At 41.1% G+C, this 23,496-nt stretch overlaps 1 protein-coding gene across 8 annotated transcripts in view; it reads left to right on the top strand.

Moving 5' to 3' along the window:
- The first annotated feature begins 909 nt into the window (after window positions 1-909).
- Window positions 910-23,496, top strand: part of CPSF6 (cleavage and polyadenylation specific factor 6) — a 29,552-nt gene continuing 6,965 nt past the window's right edge. Inside the window, exons 1-10 of one of the 8 annotated variants that reach the window (XM_008256768.5) lie at window positions 910-1,095; window positions 9,798-10,007; window positions 12,757-12,860; window positions 17,045-17,190; window positions 18,069-18,242; window positions 18,372-18,482; window positions 18,937-19,441; window positions 19,617-19,732; window positions 20,495-20,648; window positions 23,225-23,417. In XM_008256768.5, the coding sequence (XP_008254990.1) occupies window positions 1,036-1,095; window positions 9,798-10,007; window positions 12,757-12,860; window positions 17,045-17,190; window positions 18,069-18,242; window positions 18,372-18,482; window positions 18,937-19,441; window positions 19,617-19,732; window positions 20,495-20,648; window positions 23,225-23,414 (1,770 nt within the window). In that variant the 5' untranslated portion in view covers window positions 910-1,035 and the 3' untranslated portion in view covers window positions 23,415-23,417. The remainder of the gene's footprint in view (window positions 1,096-9,797; window positions 10,008-12,756; window positions 12,861-17,044; window positions 17,191-18,068; window positions 18,243-18,371; window positions 18,483-18,936; window positions 19,442-19,616; window positions 19,733-20,494; window positions 20,649-23,224; window positions 23,418-23,496) is intronic. The other 7 variants (XM_008256767.5, XM_070052600.2, XM_008256769.5 and 4 more) reach the window with 7 other exon arrangements.

The following is a 23,496-nucleotide window of genomic DNA, read 5'->3' on the forward strand; positions in this document are numbered from 1 at the left end:
TATTTATTGTGCAGATGATTTCTGGCCAGTCTGTACCTCAGGAAACATTCTAATCTGATGGGATTTTAAATGAGTGAAAAAGAAAGAAAGGTGGGGAGGTGTTCCAAATTAGAGAGGCATTTTGAATAAATCATTGATGGCAACAGGCTCTCACGGGAACCCCGGTTGAATCGCTTAGGTTCTCCTGGACCTGTTTTCTCACCTGTAAATGAGCTATTTGGACCTAATGACACTCTTCCCAGTTCCCTTCTGGCTGGGTCATTCTATAATTCTAAGAGAGAAGGCTCCGGCCTCCAGCTACCTTGACTTTGCTGGGTGGGCTCCCAGGTGATTGCATTCAAGTGAGAAGCAGCTGAACTACGCCAGCGAAAACCTACTGCAGAGCTAAGCAGGGAAAAAAACGAAGGAGGGAGACGGGAAAGCGGCCAACGACGCCTGGCGAAGGAGACACAAACTGTATGCAAATAGCTCAGACCACCAACGGGTCCGTAGCGTGCACCAGGCAGAGCCGAGTGCTGCCCCGGTAGGATGCAGGAGGACATCGCTCCCCGTCTCTCGGCGCTCCCAGTGCCCGGAGCGTACGCTTCGTATTTGCGCGTGGAATGCGAACTTCCACCACTGCTAGAAGCCCTGAATGTGAGAAACGTAGGAAAAACGGAGGATCGAAAAAAAATTTTTTTGGGGGGGGAACCATTCGAGGGTGCCAGGAGCCACGCGAAAAGGCGGTCTCTGGAAACCAGCGGTATAGGCCGGCAGCGGAGGGACACGAGTTGTCCACGCCGCGCCCCCTCCCCAGCCCAAACCCCACGCACAAAACAAACGGCCGCAGCCGTCGGGAGGAGGCGCAGCTCCTCCTCCCAGTCCGCACAGCGGCCCCGCTGCAGCGCCCTCGCCGCCCGCCGCCCCCGCCTCGGTCCCTCGGGCCTCGGAAGTGACGCAGCGCGCCCCGCCCCCGCCGCCAGATCCGCTGCTGCTGCCGCGGCGGGCGGATCTGCAGGAGGCGGCAGCGGCGGCGGCGGCCGAGGCCGAGGGAAGATGGCGGACGGTGTGGACCACATAGACATTTACGCGGATGTGGGCGAAGAGTTCAACCAGGTACGTGTGGGCCTGGGCCCGCGCCGCCGACGCGGGCGACGCTGCGGCCTGGACGCCGCGCCGGGGGCCCGCCGCGGGCCGCGAGCCGACGCTGCTGCAGACCGTGCGCCCTTGCCGCCTCTCGGCCCCGGCGCCCCCCTCGCCCCCTCGTTCTACCGCGTCGTTTCGCGGGCCGCGGGCGCTGCGAGCCGCCGCGGGGCCTGGAGCGCGGTCGCGGGCCGCCGTGCAGGCGCCGCTGGCCCCTCCCTCGCCGCCGCGGCCTCGGGGCTCCCCATTGTTGGCGGCGGCCGGCGAGCGCTTTCCCGCCGCGCTAGGCCCGGGCGGCGGGGCCCGCGTGTGCGCGGCGGGGAGAACGGGCCGCCGCGCCCCCTCCCCCGCCGCCGGCTGGAAGAGGAAGCCCCGGCGGGGCGCGCGCCTGCCGCCCCTGCCGCCTCTTCCCCGGCCGGGCCGCTCGGGCTCCGATTCCTCCCGTCGCTCCATTTTGTCTCGCTGTCCGCGCACGGCCGCCTCATGGAAGGCCGCGTTCACGACCCTTTGTATTCCGCGCGCCCCGTCTCCGGGACGCTCCCGGCCGCTTTCGGCGTGGCGCCCTCCTCCTCGTGCCCGTCCCACTTGGTGCAGGCGCCGTCGGTGCCAGCACGTTTGCAACAAGTCTTTGGATTTGGGGCGCCCGCCGCTTGCGTGCAAAAGCCCGTGCCCTGTTAATAACAGAGGAGCTTGCAGTGCATCCTAGTCTCAGCCGTTCTGGGCCTTTGTGTTGAAAATAGCCGCGGAGATAAGTGGCTGGGGCCGCGACCAGGAATTGGAGGCGCGCAGTGGGGCTTGGATGAAACAAAAAGATGGTTGCTCACGCCCAGATGAGCGTGATGAAGACGTAGACAAGGTGTAGTTTCAAAATACGGAGTGCGAGGTGGGACCCTGTTTTCGGAGGCTCGTGGTTGATCCCCCACCCCACCCCCGCCCGGGCTCTGCTTAGGGTTTGAAAGGCTGCAGGAAGAGCCGGCCAGGTTTTCCAGTGTCCCATCGGACACGGTTGCCCGCGAGAACCAACTGGCCAAGCATCCTGGGAAAGGAACTCGTTTGTTGCTGGAGTAGTGACGTTTGAGCTCCGAGCCTGCGTTTTCTCTAGTCTCATTTTTTTTTTTTAAATACATGTATAGTGCCCAACTGCAGTGCACCCTAAAAGCTTTTTTTTATGTCTTCCAGGTCCGCATACGAAGTTTTAATATCCCCATGGTTAAAGTGGTTTTTTTTTGTTTTGTTTTGTTTTCTCTTTCCCTCCATTAGCAGTTTTACAAATATGCAGACTCAGAATTACTGTTCTGTGTCTTAGGAATGACTGTGTCTCTGGTTTAAGTATTAGAAAAGATATTTCCAAGTGGCTTTAAGTGTTTCCTATGCTGTTAAAGACTGTATGTGTTTAAATGTAACCCATTGTAGTCAAATGTGAAGTTTGAAAATGTGTTTTTTTTTTTAAACTATGCTTACGGTTTGAATACATGATGCCAATTACAGGTTAGAAAATTTCCTTGGGCTACACAGTGTTTTAAAGTTGGTAGACAAAGACCTCTAGGAAGTGTCTTTTATTTATCCAACGAGTATAACATTGCATCCAAAAGAGGGCCTGTAACTGCAAGCAAAGGAGCAGTTAAGTTCAAGACTATCTTGGTTGAAGAAAATACATTGCTTCACCTTGCTACGCACAGTGAAGGAAGAATTGCATGATTTAGAAACTGAGCTTTCTTCAGTGCCTCTTCATGAAATATTTTTAGGCTTTTTCATACTTAATTTATGAAAGACTTCTCGCTTATCCAGATAACTGGATGGAGTGATACTTTCTTATCCTTGTGCAGTAACTAGTGTTGAGTAAGCAGGAGGTAAGACATAAAATTTTGTGGACCTACTTTATAGATTGGCTTCTGATCTGCCTGTTGTGGTAATTCTGGTGCACAAAATGACCACGGAAGAGTTGTTGGGCATTTCCAATGGGGAAAAAAATCTTCAAAATAATTTTTCGAAATCTTATTAAAATTAAAGGTAACCACAACAGTTTTTGTGATGGGTTTATTTCATCTGTACTCCGTTATGAACCAGTTACCTTGTTTCTACTAATGGCTTGTAGTAAACTATGACATTTGATTGATAGAATGTTGTACAGTACTGATTTAACCAGTCTTTATTTTGGCTCCTATGTTGCTGTAAACATTTATAAAAATCTTTGTTTTTCCATTGTGAACTGCAGTTTTAATGGCATTTGTATACTTTGGGATTATGTGTTGTCTGTATATTTTCCATTTTCTTGTTTTAACTGGTCATAGCTTTTATGAAATTTGTCGTCGTTTTTATGTTGCTAACGTTACTTTCACACAGTGAGACTTTCAGCAATCCTAGAAGAAACTTTATTTTGTTTGGGGATGGGGTGAAAATAAGTTAGTGAAATTGTAGTAGAGTTTCTTTCTTCTCCAGATGAATTTAAGACTAGAGAATGAAGAGGAGAAGGCACAAGGGACCCGGCTATTTTTCATGGGTGCTCTGCAGTTCTTAAATTGAAGGTCTTTGGATGTCACCGTATTGAGAGCATTTACTTCAGTCGAAGGAGAATTTGAATTACTTTCCTTTTTTAAAGAAGATTATTTATTTGAAAGAGTTACAGAGAGGAGGAGAGGCAGAGAGGAGTCTTCCATCCACTGGTTCACTCCCCAGTTGGCCGCAAGGGCCGGAGCTGCGCTGATCCGAAGCCAGGAACCAGGAGCTTCTTCCTGGTCTCCCATGCGGGTGCAGGGGCCTGAGGACTTGGGCCATCTGCTGCTGCTTTCCCAGGCCGTAGCAGAGAGCTGGATAAGAAGTAGAGCAGCTGGGTCTCGAACCAGCGCTCATATGGGAAACTGACACTGCAGGCGATGGCTTCACCCTCTACACCACAGTGCCAGCCTCATGAACTACACTTCTAAACTATACTTCTGTGTTACCTGAATTTGGAGTTGGATAGAAAGCAGTTCTGTGTATCAGTTTAAAGAGGATTTGTACTCAAATGTAGTACTTAGTAGGTTAATTTAAAATCCCTTTTTTCACAATTTACTCAATTTGGGAGGGGGGACTCAATGATAATTTTAAAAATTCAGCTGCTTTCTGAGTATCTGTTATGTACCCATGAGAAGTGCGGAGTTAGCTGGTATCTGCCATTGGGGCACACTGTAGTGGGTAGGGAGGATGAGAGGCACCTGCATGATTAGATCACACTAACAAGTCCTGTGTTGTAGATACTACTCCTTTATGTGTAAAATTGTTGGCAGGGGAGAGGAAAGTCGAGAAAAATTCCGTGAACTTGAGTAGATTGAGTATCCTGTATCTGAAATGCTTGAAACCAGAAGTATTTTAAGATTTTGGGTTCTCAGATTAAAGATGCTCAACCCTCCTGGTGTACATTCAAGTAGTGTGTATTTGTGCGTTTGGGGATTGGAATTTCCTAATGTTGAATTTAGTTTCCAGTCTGCCAGTCTGTACATCACTAATGAGCCGAAGCAGTGTAGGAGTTTGCCCAACTTTAAGTGTTTAGAAGTGGTGGCCAGAGGAAAGTTGATTTAGAAGGTACTGACCTAGACGTCATAATAAGTCAACTTTTATTTAGTGAATGATTTTGCTTTATATTTAACATTATACATTTACTCTGGCCAGTTTGGACAGTTATGAAAAGTAATTTTACTTGACAAGGCCAATGCAGCCTTATTTCTGTTAGTTTTCTATTCAATGTAAACTTATTTTAAGACTGTTAAGATCCAAAATAAAGCACATAGTGGTTCTTTGAGAAATATGGATAGTCATGTTTGGAGCAACTGAAAGTCTTCACTTGATTTTATTTATGAGCTCAGTTAATTTATCTATGTCTGTTGAAAAATGCAAAACCCCTATCCACTTGTCCATTCCCCAGTTGCTCACAAAGTTGGACCTGGCCAGAAACTGGGAGTTGAGTACTCAATCCAGGGATCCCACGTGTGTGGCAGGAACCCAATCATTGGTGCCATCACCCTGCCTTCCAGGGTCCTCACGAGTGGGAAGTTGGAGTTAGTAGCCAGAGCCAGACATTGAATTTGGGTAATCCAGGGTGAGACATGGGCATTTTAACCAGTGTCTTAACTGCTAGGCCAAAGAGTGAACCCATAAAATGAAGTATTTTCTTTTAAAATAAGTGCAGTCAGCCTTCTGTATTCAAGGATTCTGCATCCACAGATTGAACGACTGGATTAAAAATACTCTTAAATTTGTGTCTGTACTGAACATGTACAAACTTTTTTTCCTCGTCATGCTTCTTTAAATATTACAGTATAGCAGCCATTTACATTGCACCTAGAGTATATGAGAGCATGTGTACAGGTCACATACAAATACTGTGCCCTTTTCTATAAGGGAAGTGCCAATAGATAAGAGGATCTCTGGAACCAGATACTGAGGGGTGGTTGTATGTATTAGATTATCTGCTGTTGGATTTTATGTACTAGTATGTTACTCCCTTGGTGTAGAATAAGTTTTATAGCTGCAAAATAAAAATTTTCCCGTTTATATTCTCAATTACATCCCAGTTAAAAAGCAAATAGGAGGGACATTGGTGCAGTGTTGTGATATAGCAGGTTAAGCTGCCACCTGTAATGCCATCATCCTATATGAGCACCGGTTTGAGTTCCAGCTGCCCCACTTCACGTCCAGCTAGCTCCCTGCTGATGTGCCTGGGAGAGCAGCAGAAGATGGCCCAAGTGTGGCATCCTGCCACCCATTTGGGTGACCCTGTTGGAGTTCCTGTCTTCTGGCTTTGGCCTGGCCCATCTCTAGCCATTGCAGCCATTTGGGGAGTGAACCAGCAGGTGGAAAATCTCTTTGTTCTCTCTCTGTACCTGTCTCTTTCAAATACATAAACAAATCTTTTATTTTTTGATTTAATTATGTATTTGAAAGAGTTAGAGGAAGAGGCATAGAGAGCGAGAGAGGTCTTCCATCTGCTGGTTCACTCTACAGATGGCCGCAGTGGCTGGAGCTGCTACCATCCAAAGCCAGGAGCTTCCTCCGGGTCTCCCATGTGGGTGCAGGGTCCCAAGGACTTGGGCCATCTTCTGCTTTCCCAGGCCATAGCAGAGAGCTGGATCAGGAGTGGAGCAGTCAGGTCTGGAACCAGCGCCATTATGGGATGCTGGCACTGCGGGTGGCAGCTTTACCTGCTATGCCACAGCGCCAGCCCCAGTAAATAAATGTTTAAAAAGAAACATACAGGGATTTTTAATAAAGTGGCCTTTACCTTGTGTTATTAGTGATATTATACCATGCATGCATGCATCATATTGCTATAATTTTAGGACTACAAAAGCAGTGTTGCTGGGGCCCACATTGTGGTATAGCAGGTGAGGCAGCCACCTGGAACGCCAGCATCCCATATGGGAGCCAATTCATGTCCTGGCTGTTGACTTCTAATCCAGCTCCCTGTAAATGTGCCTGGGAAAGCAGCAGAAGATGGCCCAAGTTCTTGGGCCCCTTGCTACCCACAGAGGAGGTCCAGAGGAAGTTTATGGCTCTTGGCTTCGGACCAGCACAGTTCTGGCCATTGTGGCTATTTGGGGAGTGAACCAGTGGATGGAAGATGTCTGTCTCTGTCTCTCTCTCAACTCTGTCTTTCAAATAATCATTAATTTTTTTAAAAAAAACATGGTTGGGCCTGTCAGGGAGAACGAAGAAAACTTTGATTGCTATAACAAGGTAATTCTAATAATAGCTTGCAGTATATCTGTGATATTAAAATTTTATGGGGATGGGTGTTTGGGGAAAATATCTGAAATAGCTCTTTGGAGGAAAAGAGTGCTAATTATAAGAAGACTGAAAAACATTTCCTTAAGAGCCCTCATAGGATTTTGGTCATTTTTACTATCTAACTTATTTTTAGATGCTTTCCTTAATTTGACAAAAGCTATTTTTATGTCATGTAAAACATAATCTTGTATTGCAAAATCTTGAGTGGATACCTTACCTTTACAATGGCTGTAGTGATTTAGAATGGGAGGCATTGAAAAAGACAAGTGAATTTTTTCAACAAACTGTAAGAGCTATTGCTAACTGGAAGTTAGGTATAATGCTCTACTTTATTAGGAAATAAGCTAGCAAAAAGTAGGTAAGATTGGGCTGCATCGGGCGTCTAAAATAATTAAAGGGGTGATGTTGATATTTTCTTGTTTCTGAATGTTTTTAAGAGTAGTAATTGAAAAGCCCCTTTACGTAGTAGGCTTTGATGCTATTGACTGTTTTTTCTCTTTGACAAAGTATGGACTGTTATTTTTAGTGTATTCTGTAGGTTTTCAGAGCTTTCTGTGATACACATTTTGCATAATATCAGAATATGCATGTTTTCTCAATATCAGTGAAGTAGCAAAAAAGTAAGGATGTGTTCTGTATTTTTTTAATGTAGAGGATAAGCATGATAATGAACCTGAAAAAGGAAGATTACTGATACTACCAAAGAGTGTGTGCTTTGAGTTGCATTTTTAGTAATGGTGACAAATGTATTCAGATTCATTAATATTTTCCACCAAGTCCAAATGTATTCCATTGGGGCTAGTATAGGAGTACAGGCTCTGGCCTTGGAACAGAGTGAAGCTAACTAGTCCACATGGAAATCAAACTCCAGGACCATGGTCTCAATTAACATCGTACTTCAACAAATTGGAAGCAGTACAACATCTGAACAGATTGGCCGATTCTAAATATTAGTAGAATCATGTCAATATGGAAAATTGGTTGAACCTAGGAATTCCCGGACTTAAAAAATAGTAAGTGATTGTTATGCACCAGGTTAGTGTAGCTGCAATTAATGCTTGTAAATTATTGTCTGGTTGTGTAAACATTGCACAGATTTAAAACTAATGAAACAAATATCAAGCAATGCCTTAATCCGGTTTATATAAGTAAAAGTTTAAATACTTTTCATCATGCTATTAATAACCCTTGAATTCTTTTTTGCTCTCCCTCAGACCGTATTTTGTGATTCTAATCTCTGCTGAGGAGGATGGAAACACAACTCCCTTTGAATAGTAATAATAATTCTCCTTGAAGTACAGATCTGGATTGCAAGAGAGTTTAAAAGTGCCCACTACTCTTTGTGGAAAGCCTTTTTGTTTTTTAAGTGTATGGAGCCCGTGCTGCAGCTACAGCATCTGAAGCTTCAGCTACACTGAAACTTCATAACAGAACTTATCTTGCTTTATCTGAATTTTTACTGTCACTGCAATTTGAGCATGTTACTTTGTTTAATAGAAACTCGTGTCTTAGAGATTATTTTGGTGTTTCTGTATAAACAAAATAAAACTATAGCATTATTCAGTGTGGTCTTAGTTTCTGCCCATTGCTAAAGATGGTTTTATTCTCTGATTATACCTTGAGGTCTTGGGCCCCTTAATGACATAAATCTTACAGACATTCTACCTCATAACAAATAAAATGGTTATACAAAGATTCTATTACATAAAGTAAATTTGGTAAATCATTTGTGTATAAGATGACATGAAAATTACTTTATATACTGTTACCCTTAGACTTTGTGTATGAATGGTATTTGCCCTTAACAGCTCTCTTCTGAATAACAAAACAGTATCCATGCCCCTTGGGGCCGTAGTAATTCCTTGTTGATCTGTTTGCCATCATATATAACAAATGCTTTCTGTGGTCATTTTCTATCCTTGTACTGGCCCCTAAAACAAGTAGCAGCTTGTTATGTGCCATTTATTTAACAGTTCCTTAATTGTGTCATTGGGAGAGTATATTAATTATCTGACCTCTTGTAATTGTCTTTTTTCTTTAATATCTCAATTATTTTACCTCTATGAACAAAATAGTTCACACTGATTTAAGTGCTTAGTCTTGAAGAGGGAAGAAGATGAAACTGGAGTTTTTTCCTCTGTTGTAAGCTAATGACCCAGAAAGGATTACCAGAGTCAGTTAATTGGTGTTGAGTGTATTCTGCTAATACCTACATTTTATTTTTTTTTGTACTTATTTACAAGTTGAGCCCCGTTTTCCATTTTTTTCTTTTTCTCAGGTATCTATTTTATTTTCCTCCTGTTGCTTATCATTTAGGTATATAAGTGATATCCACTAGCATTGCTTTAATTCTGCTGGTGACACTCAAAGATGGCACAGTTTTACTAAATCCTTATTCTTTTCACTCTTTTGCTAATTTACTTGACTAGATATCTAGAAAGTCAGGTAAGCATCAGCTCTTTGTTGACTGAGAATAATAGAATAATTGCAAGATACTAATTTGCATACATTTACCTGTTTCATTTATTGTTTTTTCCTTGTTCGTTTATTAACATTTTGAGTCATTTACATACCTGCATTACTTTATCTCTTTCCTATGGCCAGCTCACTGTCCTTTTCTGTAAAACATAGCTTTCTCAAGGTTGGGAAACAAGATCTGAATACTATAGAAAATTATAGTTGTATTTTTTTCTGATCAAATATTAAGGACCCATAATGGCTCTGGGATTTTTTGGTGTGTGATATTTTTATATCACATTTTCTTTAAAAGCTCATCTATTTATATTCATTTATTTTTACTTGAGTATTTTACTTCTATTAGATTTTTTAAACAGTTAAATGAATTTATATTCAAATTTGTTTAATGGTAATATGACTCTTGTATAATTTAGAGCATTGTTTCTGTACCTCAGGAAGCAGAATATGGTGGACATGATCAGATAGATTTGTATGATGATGTCATCTCTCCATCTGCAAATAATGGCGATGCCCCAGAAGATCGAGATTACATGGATACTCTCCCGCCAACTGTTGGTGATGATGTGGGAAAAGGAGCAGCACCAAATGTTGTCTATACGTATACTGGAAAGAGAATTGCATTGTATATTGGAAACTTAACATGGGTAAGTAAAGTTAATACAAGAATTAAATTATTAGTAATTTATTTTCCAACTATTTTAGTAGTAATGTTTTTGTCCAATTTTTTTAAAAAAGATTTATTTATTTTAAAAGAGTTAGGGGAAGAGACTGGAATCTTCCGTCCACTGGTTCACTCTCCAAATGGCTACAATAGCCAGGGCTGGGTCAGATGGAACCCAGGAGCTTCAACTTCATCTCCTTCATGGGTGGCCCATAGCATTTGTGCCATCTTCTGATTTCCCAGGTCCATTAGCAGGGAGCTGGATCATAAGTGGAGTAGCTGAAACTCAAATCAGCATCCACATGGGATACTGTGAAGACTTAACCTTGCAAAGCACTGACCCCATTTGTCCAGATTTTTAAGCTAAAAATTTGAAATTATCATATTTGTTTTTCGGTATGTTTGTGCAATGAGGGGAATAGCAAGTACGTTTAAGACATTAATTCCAGTTCTTCTAGTTTCAAATTTTGTGGTCATTCAATTTAATAGACATATCAGTTAAGTAGTTAAATTATTTATTTAAGAGGTGAGAGGAAGACAGAGAACGGTCTCCCATCTGCTGGTTCACTCCCCAAATGGCCGCAATAGCAGTGTCTGAGCTGATCTGGAGCCAGAAACTTCCCCTGGGTTTCCCACACGGGTGCAGGGACCCAAGGTCTTGGGCCATCTTCTCTACTGCTTTCCCAGGCCATAGCAGACAGCAGGATCAGAAGAGGAACAGCCAGGACTTGAACTGGTGCCCATATGGGATGCCAGCACCACAGGTGGAAGATTAACCTGTGCGCCATAGTGCCAGCCCCGAGTTAAATTATTTTTGTTCTCAATTATCTTTTTGATGTTATTGCTCCTCTCAACTACAGATATCCCAGTTTATTATGAAAAATGCTGCATAAGGATCTCAAACAAGGAATCAGAAACATCAGAGAGATGACAGTATTATTCTTGTTTTTAAGATTGCAAATATTTTCTAATTCATATTACAGTTTCAGTTCTCTTAATTTTGAAATCTGATTTATAGAAACACTGCCATGTATATTGTGTTTTCATTAGCTGCATGTCCAGGATAGACAAGGGCACTTTAAAAAGTTTGTGGAAAATGGAATTAACAGTATGGTTGGTAGCAAGTGGTTAAGATGCCTTCATCCTGCTAATACTGACCATGGGAAGCAGCAGTGATGGCTCAAGTTAATTAGCTTCCTGTCACCCATGTAGGAGTCCTAGGTTGGTTCCTGGCTTCTGCTGCAGCCATTGTGGACATTTGGGGAGTGAACCAGCTAACAGGCACTCTGTCATTGTTTCTCTCCTCAGTTTTTAAAAATTTAAAGGTAGGGGCCGGCGCTGTGGGTTAATTCTCTGACTGCAGTGCCAGCATCCCATAGGGGCGCTGGTTTGAGTCCAGGCTGCTGCTCTTCCAGTCCAGCTCTCTGCAGTGGCCTGGGAAAGCAGTAGAAGATGGCCCAAGTGCTTGGGCCCGTGCATCTGAGTGGGAGACCTGGAAAAAGCTCCTGGCTCCAGGCTTCAGATCAGCTCAGCTCCTGCTGTTGCAGCCATTTGGGGAGTGAATCAGTGGATGGAAGACCTTTCTCTCTGTCTCTCCCTCTCACTGTCTGCAACCTCTCAAATAAATAAATAAAATTTTTAAAAAAGAAATAACTTAAAGGTAGGTATTTTGGTACAAAATAGTTTTGGGATCCATGCATACATGGAGTCTTCAAGTTCATAAGAAATGTTGTGAAAAACAATGCATGGATTTAAAATCTTTTTGTACCACCAACTTACCTTTAAATTCCATTTTCTAAAATCTTTTTGTGTGTACCCTCCTATTTTTACTAGTATAGAATCTTAAACTTATGCACTGAAATACTCATAGAATGTTTACAGCTCTACTTAGTTTTTCATATACTTTAAAAAACCACACTTCAGAAAGGCAAATAAACTTTATACCTTGACATTTTATTAATAACTTTTTAAAAAGGTTTACGTATTTATTTGAAAGAGAGAGAGAGAATGCACTCGTCCTATCTGCTGGTTCACTCCCCAAATGTCTGCAATGGCCTGGCTGGGCCAGGCAGGAGCCAGGAGCTTCATCTGGGTCTCCCACATGGGCGCAGGGACCCAAGCACTTTGGCCGTCTTCTGCTGCTTTCCCAGGCACATTAGCAGGGAGCTGGATCAGAAGTGGAGCAGGCAGGTTTTGAACTAGCACCCATATGGGATTCTGGTGTCACTGGTGGTGGTCCCAATAACATTTTAAATTATTTTATTTACATTTCTTTTAAAATTAAGTGTGAGTAACTTCCCAGCCATCAGTCTCTGCCGTCTTCACAATATTGGAAACAGTAGCAGTGTAGATAACAGTGTGGTTATTGAGTAAAAATTTGAATCTTGGTTTCACCCTCTGTTAGTTTTGTGTAAAGGGCAAGCTCTTTAACCTCTCTGTTGCATCATTAACATGGGAATTATCATAGAATTTATGGGATTGCTTTAAGAGAACAAATCTGTCTTATCTCTGAGGGCATGTATCTTTTAATTTCCAAAAAGTGTTACCAGAGAATGATTCTTGTGGTTTTGTGCTATTTAACATTGGAAATTGACTGGCGGTAGCTGTACTTTATCAGCATTGAATATCCATTTTCTCTCTCTTTTTCCCCCCCCCAAGTTTACCTTTAAAAACTAAATTCAAAGAATAAAAATCTTAATGTCTTAATGGTTGATGGGTAAAATGTCTTGCAGTGGACAACAGATGAAGACTTGACTGAAGCAGTCCATTCTTTGGGAGTAAATGATATTTTGGAGATAAAATTTTTTGAGAATCGGGCAAATGGCCAGTCAAAGGGGTAAGATCTTGCTTTCTTTATTTCCTAATATAAGTAGCTAGTGATTACAGTTTATAAGTTAACTTTCCTTAAAGTTAATGCTGATTACACATGTGTGGAACAAATGATTGTCTACATTGGAAGGAGGATCGTGGGCCAAGAGTCATACTCAAAACCAATGGAGTTGATTATGTGGACAGTTTAGGCCTATATTCCTTTCTAATTATCCTGAGTTTTCTCCATCTACGGTTGAAATGAAATGACAGTTTTAAGAAGCATTACTCCCTGTGGTTAAGAGATGGGGGAAGATGGGCAGCTGGAGAATACTGTGAGTAACATGAATGTTTTGCCTTTTTTTTGTTTAAACTACTAAACTATGCAAGTGAAGTAGGATCATTATGTAAAAAATAACAAACTACAAGATATCCAAAGTAAGAAATGCAATGCCATAATCTCATTATCCATAGATAGTCTTAGCATTTTACTGAATTTACTTTTAGGTTTTTACTTAAAAAATAGTATGACAATACACGTTTCATAGCAAATATTTGTCAGTAAATAGATATCTTTTCTAATAATGTCTAATTCTTTTCCATTGTATCTTGTATGTTACTGTAATTTACTTTGCCTTTTTGGTTATCTTGATTGTTTCTACTTTTGCCTGTTAATAAATACTGTAGCAGGCATTATTTTATAAACATTTTCAGGTGTAGATTTTAGTTTTTTTTTTTTTTTTTTTTTTTTTTTTGATAAATTGCCAGATGCAGAATGATAAGGAATGTTTGTTTTATATTGTTTATCATATGAGTTTATATTAAACTAAGAATATTTTCAAAATATACACAGAATCAAACCAGTTCTCACCAACTTCACTTCTACAACTTGGTACAAACCACTGTTACTTCTCAGTTGAACTTTTGCAAGAGCTTCCTTGCTGGTGTCCTTGCTTTACCCAAATTCGTTCCATTCTTCTAAATTGCATGGGTGATGTCTGACCTGCAGGCCATAGAAGGCCTACAAAACCGATTGGTCTGGCTCTGCTGAGGCAACCGCAGGCAGGATTCAAAATTCAATAATTCTATAATATGCTAATTTTTTAAGGTTATAATTTTATATGGCCCACAAATGATATTATTAATGTCCAAATGACCCTTGACAGAAAAATGGTTCCCTGCCCCTGCTTTAAGTTTAGGGCTGGCACTGTGACATAGTAGGCTAAACATTTCACCTGTGGTGCTGGGATCCGATATGGGTGCTGGTTGTAGTTCCGGCCGCTCCTCTTCTGATCCAGCTCTCTGCTATGGCCTGGGAAAGCAGTAGAAGATGGCACAAGTGCTTGGGCCCTTGCACCCACGTGGGAGACTTGGAAGAAGCTCCTGGCTCCTGGCTTCGGATCAGCACAGCTCCGGCCATTGCGGTCGTTTGGGGAGTGAACCAGCGGATGGAAGACTTGTCTCTCTGTCTCTCCCTCCCTCTCTCTCTCTCTGTAATTGTCTCTCAAATAAAATCCTTTAAAATAAAAGTTTAAAAAAAAGTGACCTCGGTACTTGTCTTGCTCAGAATCTTTGAGTGACTTCCTTTCCCAGTCATTACCATGTCATCGCCAAGATGATGTATGATCTGTGTTTTTCTGCCCCTCTCTAACCTTATTCCTTATCACTCCTTTTTCAGCCACATTAGTCTCTTTAAGACTTTCTCTGTGCAGAACAGTACCTTCTTCTATTTGCTTTTAGTTTTTGTTTATATGTATTTCACTTCTGGGCTTATCTTTTCCCAGCAGATTGTAAGCTTCACAGGGGCGGAGATACTGTTTTGTGCACTGTTATGTCCGCAGCCTAGGATGGTACTTGGCATGTAGGAAGTGGTACTGAATAATTATTCAATAAATTAAGTAGTTTCTTAAGTGTTATGACTCAAGAAAACTCTAGATCATGTAGCAAAATCTGTTGAGTAGAATAAAGGATCTAGTTAAAGGGCTACATTAGGGAGAAAAAAATTACCCCCCATTAATCTATGCTATCTGGTAATTGTACAAATTGATAATCTTTCAGTTTTTTTAAATGCATGTATCTCCGAGATACAGTTTTCATATACTAAAATTTCACTCTTTTAAAGTGTACCATTCAGTGATTTCTAAAATATATTTATAAAGCTAACCACCATTGCCCCTAATTGCAGATCATCTCGTCTTAGAAATTCCACACCCAAATGCAGTCATAATATGTTATCCTGTGTGTCTGGCTGCTTTTACTTAGTATGTTTTCAAGGTTTATCCGTGTTGCAGCATATGTCAGCATTTCTTTCTATGGATGAGTACTTTTCCATCATTGTGGATATAGCACTTTATCTATTTGAGAGGCAGAGAGAGAGAGAGAGAGCAAGCTTCTTTCTGCTAGTTTACTCCCCCAGATGCCTGCAGCAGCCGGGGGACTGAGGCTTGGAGCCAGAAGCTTATTCCAGGTTTCCTGGAACACAACAGGTGGCAGGAACACAACTACTTGAGCCATCACCACTGCCCCTCAAGGTCTGCATTAGCAGAAAACTGGAATCAGGATTAGGAGCTTGGAGGTGAGCCTAGGCAGATGGAGCAGTTTTAAAAAAAAACAAAAACAACTCTGCTTGTTTATGGACATTTGGGCCGTTTGACTTTTGGTGATTAAGTAAAATGCCACTGTGAATATTTGTGTTCCAACTTTGACCATGTATTTTTATTCTGTTGAGTATATAGAATAGAATTACTGGATTGTATGATGAACTATAGCATCTTTCCATTGTGGCAAAAAAGTGGAAACACTCCAGATGCCTATGAATTGATGGATGGGTTTTTTAATCTTGTAGCTCTGCAATGAAATTTTACTCTGTCAGAAGAAGAAATGCAGTGGTAACAACATGGATAGTACGTGAATACATGCTAAGTGAAAGAAACTGGTCATAAAGGACCACGTAGTGTGTAATTCTGTTCACGTGCAGTGTATGGAACAGGCAAATCCCGAGAGAAAGACTGGGGGAGCTCCCATCCATTTGTTCATTCCACAAATGCACAGTGGCCCTCTTCTGGGGCTGAGACTGGAAACTGAATTCAGGTCTCCCATTTGCATGGTGGGAACTCGGTCACTTAGGTCATCATCACTGCCTTCCAGGATCTGTGTACATGAGCAGGAAGCTGGAGTCAGGAACTAGAGATGGGTCTCAAACCCAAGTACTCTGATAAGGAATGTGGGCATCTTGACCACTAGGCTAAACACTTGTCCCAAATTAGACATTCTGACTGACTTTTATAATAATTTATGAAAATATTTTATAGAAAATGAAGTGAATTTTATAGCTTTAAGAAATATTTTCAGGAGCTGGTATTGTGGTACAGTGGGTTAAGCATCCACTTCAGATGCAGGCATTTGTAATAAGCACCAGTTTGAGTCCCAGCTGCTCTGATTCCCACCCAGCCCCATGCTAATGCACCTGGGAAAACAGCAGAAGATGGCCTGAGTACCTGGGCCCCTGCCACCCATGTGGGAGTGCTGGATGGAATTCTAGGCTCTTGGCTTGAGTCCGGCCCAGCTCTAGCCATTGCAATCATTTAGGGGAGTGAAACAGTGGATGGAAACTATTTCTCTCCTCTCTGTCTGTCTCTCTCTCTGTCTCTGTCTCCGTCTCCATCTCCCCTCTTCCCCCTCCCTCTCTCACACTCCCTCCATAACTCTCTTTATCTGTAACTCTGCATTTCTAATAAATATTAAAAAATTTTTTCAGTTTTTTTTTTAAATTAGGTAAAAGTAAATTCAGACCATTTCCTTTTCAATAAATGTAATGTGTAATATTGGGCTGATGTTGTGGCTCAACAGGTTAAGCCACTGCTAGTGACAGCTGCATCTGTTATGAGTGTCAGTTTGAGTCCCAGCTACTCTGCTTCCAATCCAGCTTCTTGCCAGTGTGTCTGGAAAGGCAGTGGAAGATGGCCCAAGTACTTGGGCCCCCACAGCACATGTACAAGACCAGGATGGGGTTCGTGGTTCCCAACTTCAGCCTGGCCCAGCCTTGCTTTAGGGATCATTTGGGGAGTAAACCAGCAGATGAAAGCTCTGTCTCTCTCTATATGCCTTTCCTCCTTATCTGTTGCTCTACTTTTCAAATAAATCCTTTTTAAAGATAGCTGTAATATTAATCCCTCCTCACTTTCTGCCCTCACCCCTTTAAACATCTTTTAGGTTTGCCCTCGTTGGTGTTGGATCTGAAGCATCTTCAAAAAAGTTAATGGATTTGTTGCCTAAAAGAGAACTTCATGGTCAGAATCCTGTTGTAACTCCATGCAATAAACAGTTCCTGAGTCAATTTGAAATGCAGTCCAGGAAAAGTAAGCAATTCCCCCCAGAGGCTTTTATTCAAATATGTTCATTTTAACCAGTTAGTAGCATGTATTAGATGTTATTAGGGAAATCATTGTAATAGTTCATTGGGGAATCACCCCAGAAAAGGTCCTGTTTTAATTTAACCACTGATTATGATTGTGGGCCCATGTACAGAGAACCAGCTCCCGTTCCATTTTCCTCCTGATGTCACAGACCTGCTACTATGCAACAGTGTTCATGTTCAATAGTGCTGCCATTCTTGTCCTGTCATTCTCATCTCAGAGAAAAGATCTAGATTCTAATTCTTAGATTGGAAGAAAGCTATATGGATGTGTGTTATGGTGTGGGAGACCACTGATAACCAGAAAATATTTGTTGATTTTCTGCTTGGCACCAAGACCTTTCACCACTTGGTAAAGTGAGTGTAGAGAAGACTTGCATTGCACACACCAAATATTATCATTGAAAGCAATAAGATGGATGACCCTGCAATTCACAGAGATTCAAGTGGTTGTTTTTCTTTTAGTGTTTTAGCACTTAAGACATAACTGAAGAATATGTTACAAATTTTAAATGATCTCTTTGCTACTGAAATTAAGATTTCTGTTGAAGAATTTCAGTCTTGGCTGCTGCAGAGTACTGGTATTTTGAAAGTGATTCATTTAATCATTGGAAATATATTTAAACTGGTATTTTGAGACTTAAATAGATGTGATTGTTTTCCTAACCAATACTTTTTATGTAGCTTGCACAGGCCCAAGGCATCTGAAAGTTAATATATAGCGTAAATGGACTTTGAGGTAGAATTGTTTCTAGTAGCAGTGGTTACATTTCAAAAAGCTGTTCTAATAAGTGCTATTTATGAGTATTTGGATATTTGCAGCTACACAATCAGGACAAATGTCTGGGGAAGGTAAAGCTGGTCCTCCAGGAGGCAGTTCACGTGCAGCATTTCCACAAGGTGGTAGAGGACGGGGCCGTTTTCCAGGGGCTGTTCCCGGTGGGGACAGATTTCCTGGGCCAGCAGGACCAGGAGGGCCACCCCCTCCTTTTCCAGGTAAAATTTTACTTAAATTACCATGGATAAAACATGTCTACCTAATACCTCTTTTCCTTTTCTCTCTTTTTCAAGTAATGCATTATTAATGTGACTTACTCTCCTTGTTATGCTATTTTTGGAATCCAGGAAATTTGATCAAGCATCTTGTTAAAGGAACTCGGCCTTTGTTCCTGGAAACTAGGATTCCATGGCATATGGGGCACAGCATAGAGGAAATACCCATTTTTGGCCTAAAAGGTCTTTATTTTTCTCCAAACTTGCTTGACTTATATATAGAATATTTACATCAGTCTTATTTTCTTACCTCTTAAAAATCCTTTCAAGACCATTTTTCCTCGTTTCACTTTCTAGCTTGGCATCAGAGTAGAATATAAGGTGGGTGATTTCACTGTAAGAAGTGTGTGTACACTGAAAGATGGAAAATATTTCTAAGCACTGTAATCTTTTTTAGTAAAGTTTTTGTTTCAATAATTTTTGCTAAGCATAAATTGAGCTAGTTAAATTTGTAAGGATATCCTTCACCTTTGTAGTTGTTAGCGTAGCATTTACCTTATGGGTTTTGTATAAAGAGAATTTTGGTCTGTGAGTTATGCTTTAAAAGTATAATAATCTTGGCATATAAATGTTAAAAGTATCTTTGTTATTAAAATATTTTCTCTCTCTCTCTCTCTCTCTCTCGTTTATTCTATAGCTGGACAGACTCCGCCACGTCCACCCTTGGGTCCTCCAGGCCCACCTGGCCCACCAGGTCCTCCACCTCCTGGTCAGGTTCTGCCACCTCCTCTAGCTGGGCCTCCTAATCGAGGAGATCGCCCTCCACCACCAGTTCTCTTTCCTGGACAACCTTTTGGGCAGCCTCCACTGGGTCCACTTCCTCCTGGCCCTCCACCTCCAGTTCCAGGCTACGGCCCCCCTCCTGGTCCACCACCTCCACAACAGGGACCACCTCCACCACCAGGCCCTTTTCCACCTCGCCCACCTGGTCCACTTGGGCCACCCCTTACACTCGCTCCTCCTCCGCATCTTCCGGGACCACCACCAGGTGCCCCGCCGCCAGCTCCACATGTGAACCCGGCTTTCTTTCCTCCGCCAACTAACAGTGGCATGCCTACATCCGATAGCCGAGGTCCACCACCTACAGACCCATATGGCCGACCGCCACCATATGATAGGGGTGACTATGGCCCTCCAGGAAGGTACGTTAATTTGCAGCAATCAGAGTGTTTCATTGGTAAAAGATGGTTGTTTTGTAGGAAAATAACATGGAAATGTAGCTAACATCAAAAACAGCTAGTGTAAAGTGCTTTACACTGTTAAGTCTAACTTAGAAAATCTGTTGGGTTTGACTTAAAGTTTCTTTCTGTTTTAAAGGGAAATGGATACTGCAAGAACACCATTGAGTGAAGCTGAATTTGAAGAAATCATGAATAGGAACAGGGCAATCTCAAGCAGTGCTATTTCAAGAGCTGTGTCTGATGCCAGTGCTGGTTTGTATATTTTTTCCTATATTCATAATTTTTACTTATGTGAAATGATCTAAACTTAAAAGCAGTCCGAAAGATATGTCATTTACGTTTAATAGTTCTTTTTGTATTCTCAAATTGTTATAAAGTATTGGAGAAAGCAGTACTCACAGTATAGCAGAAAGACCCCACAATTGTAAGTTATCAAGTGTTGATTTAAGTATTGGCCTTGACATTTAATGGTTTCAGAGACCTTCAGACAGCTTATTCAGTCTCCTGTTTACAAAATGATAAACTGTTTGACACAGCTTCGGTGATACCAGATTTTGTTAATTTGATCAATTTTAGCTTTTGCAAGTTTTGAAACCAAAAAGACACTGTTTTCTGTGATTGTTTTGAGGTGCACTACTTGAGTAAAATACTTTGCCACTCTTATCCCTACGTGGCTTGGCAGTGTTTCCCAACAAAAGTTACTGTTTTTAAGGTTTATTTATTCATTTGGTTGAAAACCAGAATACTCAAGTGCCTGCAACAGCCAGTGTTGGACTAGGCTGAAGCCAGGGGGCCAGAACTCCACTGGGTTCTCCTATGTGGGTAGCAGGGATCCAAGCAACTATTACGTTCCCAAGCACATTAGTAGGAAGCTGGATTAACAGTGGAGCCTCTGAGACATTAACTTGCATTCTAATGTGGATGTGGGTACTCCTAGTAGTGGCTTAACTTGCTGAGCCACACCAGCCCTCCCCAAAATTTGCTTGACTTCAATGCCTTTCTTTTCCTCTACAGGTGATTATGGGAGTGCTATTGAGACTTTGGTAACTGCAATTTCTTTAATTAAACAATCCAAAGTATCTGCCGATGATCGTTGCAAAGTTCTTATTAGTTCTTTGCAAGATTGCCTTCATGGAATTGAGTCCAAGTCCTATGGTTCTGGATCAAGGTAAAACTTTCCTGTCTCCTGTCTGTTGAAACCTGCTAGTTTACAAAAGGAAAAAATACTGTGTTTGGGACTTTAAAACAAAAGTTTGATGTACTTACTGTTTACTTAGCAGCTGGAATGATTTTTTTAAACTCTTAAGTCAGATGTTAGGTGTTTGCTTAAAACCCGTCAAAGGCTTCCACTTAGGCTTACTTCTTGTACTTCTCCCCATACTCACTCTAGCCATATTGATCTGTCTTTTCCTCTGGGCACATGAAGCATTTGACCATCTTACTGATTTTGTACTTGGTATTCCTTCTCCTGGGAACCCTTTTCCCTGGCTCTTCACATTCCCTGGCTCCTTATCCTTCTCCTTGTCTCAGTCTAACTTCTTAAGAGGGTCTTCTCCCAGGTTAGTCTGTCATATCCTTCTCTTACTTGCCGTAACCTATTCTTATTTGTTACTTGTATTTCATCTCATTAGAACATACTGAATGATAGCAGGGATTTGATCTAACCTACCTGCTACAGTTCTGTATTTCTAATGCTTAAACTTTGCCTGGTACAGTGTGGTGCTGAGTGAGTGAGTGAGTGAATGAATGAATGAATGTAGTTCCTTGCTTTCAGAATTCCTGCCAACTGCCCTGGAAAGGTGTCTTTTTAATCCTCACATAATCTCCCTTTAGTATGTTATCTGGTAGTAGAGTCATCTTTATTATTAAGGGAAAGGAGTTTGTCTTTGGCAGTTCCAACTTTATAATTACTGCCTTTTGACTTAGCTTATCTTTTTATCTGAACCAGTTGGTCAGAACTAACAGCATATTAAATACCATCATCTTACACTTTTTAGTCCAAGTAAGAACTTCTTTGATAAAGGAGCTTATTAGCCCCTAGCAATGTTTGATAAAGTCTGTCTGGTACAGAAATACAAGATTAAAATATTCTTACTTAAACTAATGGACAATTATTATTTCCTTATTGTGAATTTAGCAGAATTTCTAAAAGTCTTATAGGCAGTAAACTTTGAATAAATTTTTTTTTTGTTAAACTGCTTGTGAAACATTTCTACTTGATAAATACAGTGTGGATGCTGTACTAATCTTTGCTCTCCCTTCTCCCCTAAAAACTGTTAGTGTATATTAGAAAGTTTCCTAGTGGAGTACATGTGCTGCTGGTGAATCATACTTTGTTAGAAAGGTAAAATTGATAATTATGTGCAGTTGTCCCTCAGTATCCATGGTTCCCAGGACTCCTACAGATATCAGAATCTGTTGTTACTCAAAGTCCTTCATGTAAATGGCCCAGGGTTATTTGCATATGACCTGCCAGCATTTTCCCATATGCTTTAAATCATCTATAGCTTACTCATAATACCTAGTACAATGTAATTACTATGTCAACAGTTGTTATTTGTATTGTAAAGGAATAATAATAGGAAAAAAGTTGTTTTATATGTGTTCAGTATAATCACAATTTTTCTCTGAATATTTCCAATCTTCTGTGGCTTGAATCCAGAGATACAGAATCTGCTGATAGGGAGGACTGTGTAGGTTTAGCTCACCTATGTTGATAGGCACCTTTTTTTTTTTTTTTTTTTTTTTTTTTTAAGTATTTTGGTTGCATTGTATGAATGATTTTTGTGAATTTTGTGTCTTTAAAAACTGTTCTAGATATTCTTGAACTTTGAACGCAAGTGCTTTGAAATTTGCCCTTTTGTTTCTATTCTTTCAGTAAATACTGTTTTAGGCTCCTTCTTTAAATGTTGTGATATGTTTCTGATTTCCATATTTTTCGCAAATATTTTAAAAAATGAAATTTCTGGTACATCTCTGAGTTGGAAAATCATTGGCAGTTTGTAGTAAGCTTGGATTTATAAACAATTTTCAAACACCAGAATACAGGGGATATGTTCTAGGAACCTCATTGGGTGTCTGAAACCATGAATATAGTACTGAACCCTAAAATTTAATGCCTTTTCCATCTGAACTAAGCACATATTACATATTATTATAACTTTTGCAGCTTGAAGTACAACAGCAAGACTGGTACAGATTTCCCTTCATGATTTCATAGACGCAGGATTTGCTCTTACAGATCCTAGCAACCTGAGCATATGATTATTTTTTCCTTTCCTTATTAAGTTGAGAACTTTCATCTTTTCACTTGAAGGGCATACTTTCACATAAAGTTAAATATTCCAAATTGACAGCATCAATAACTACTTTTGTACTTTGAGGCCCTTATGTAAAACAAGGGTTACCTGAATGCAGGCACTATGATCCCTTGAAAGTCAATCTGATAAGCAAGAGAGCCGCTCATTGGCTAAGGGTTGGTTTGTATGTATGACAAATATATTGAACAAAGTATGGTTTATATCCAATCTGGACACAAAGGAATAAGTTAAGCTACTCATAACCAGCATGTAATTTAAAACTTAAGAATTATCTATTTTGGGGATTTTTCCATTTAATATTTTTCAGACCACTGTTGACCACAGGTAGCTGAAACCACAGAAAGTGAAACCCATGTTTTAGAGGGGATGTACCTTTTTTAAACTCTCCAATTATGGAGAGCATTAATTCAGTAATTTCTTTTAGAAGACGTGAACGATCAAGAGAGAGGGACCATAGCAGATCACGAGAAAAGAGTCGGCGTCATAAATCCCGTAGTAGAGATCGTCATGATGATTACTATAGAGAGAGAAGCAGAGAACGAGAAAGACACCGGGATCGGGACCGAGATCGGGACCGAGAACGTGACCGAGAGCGAGAGTATCGTCATCGTTAGAAGGTGGGTATTCCTTGTTCCTGTTATATTTAGTGTGTGTTATTAGCAGCAGTTATAACTCCAAGGCTGTTCATACAGTATA

Source organism: Oryctolagus cuniculus, chromosome 11, assembly GCF_051225735.1.
Source record: "Oryctolagus cuniculus isolate XC-2025 breed Fujian yellow rabbit chromosome 11, ASM5122573v1, whole genome shotgun sequence".
NCBI classification, from domain to species: domain Eukaryota; kingdom Metazoa; phylum Chordata; class Mammalia; order Lagomorpha; family Leporidae; genus Oryctolagus; species Oryctolagus cuniculus.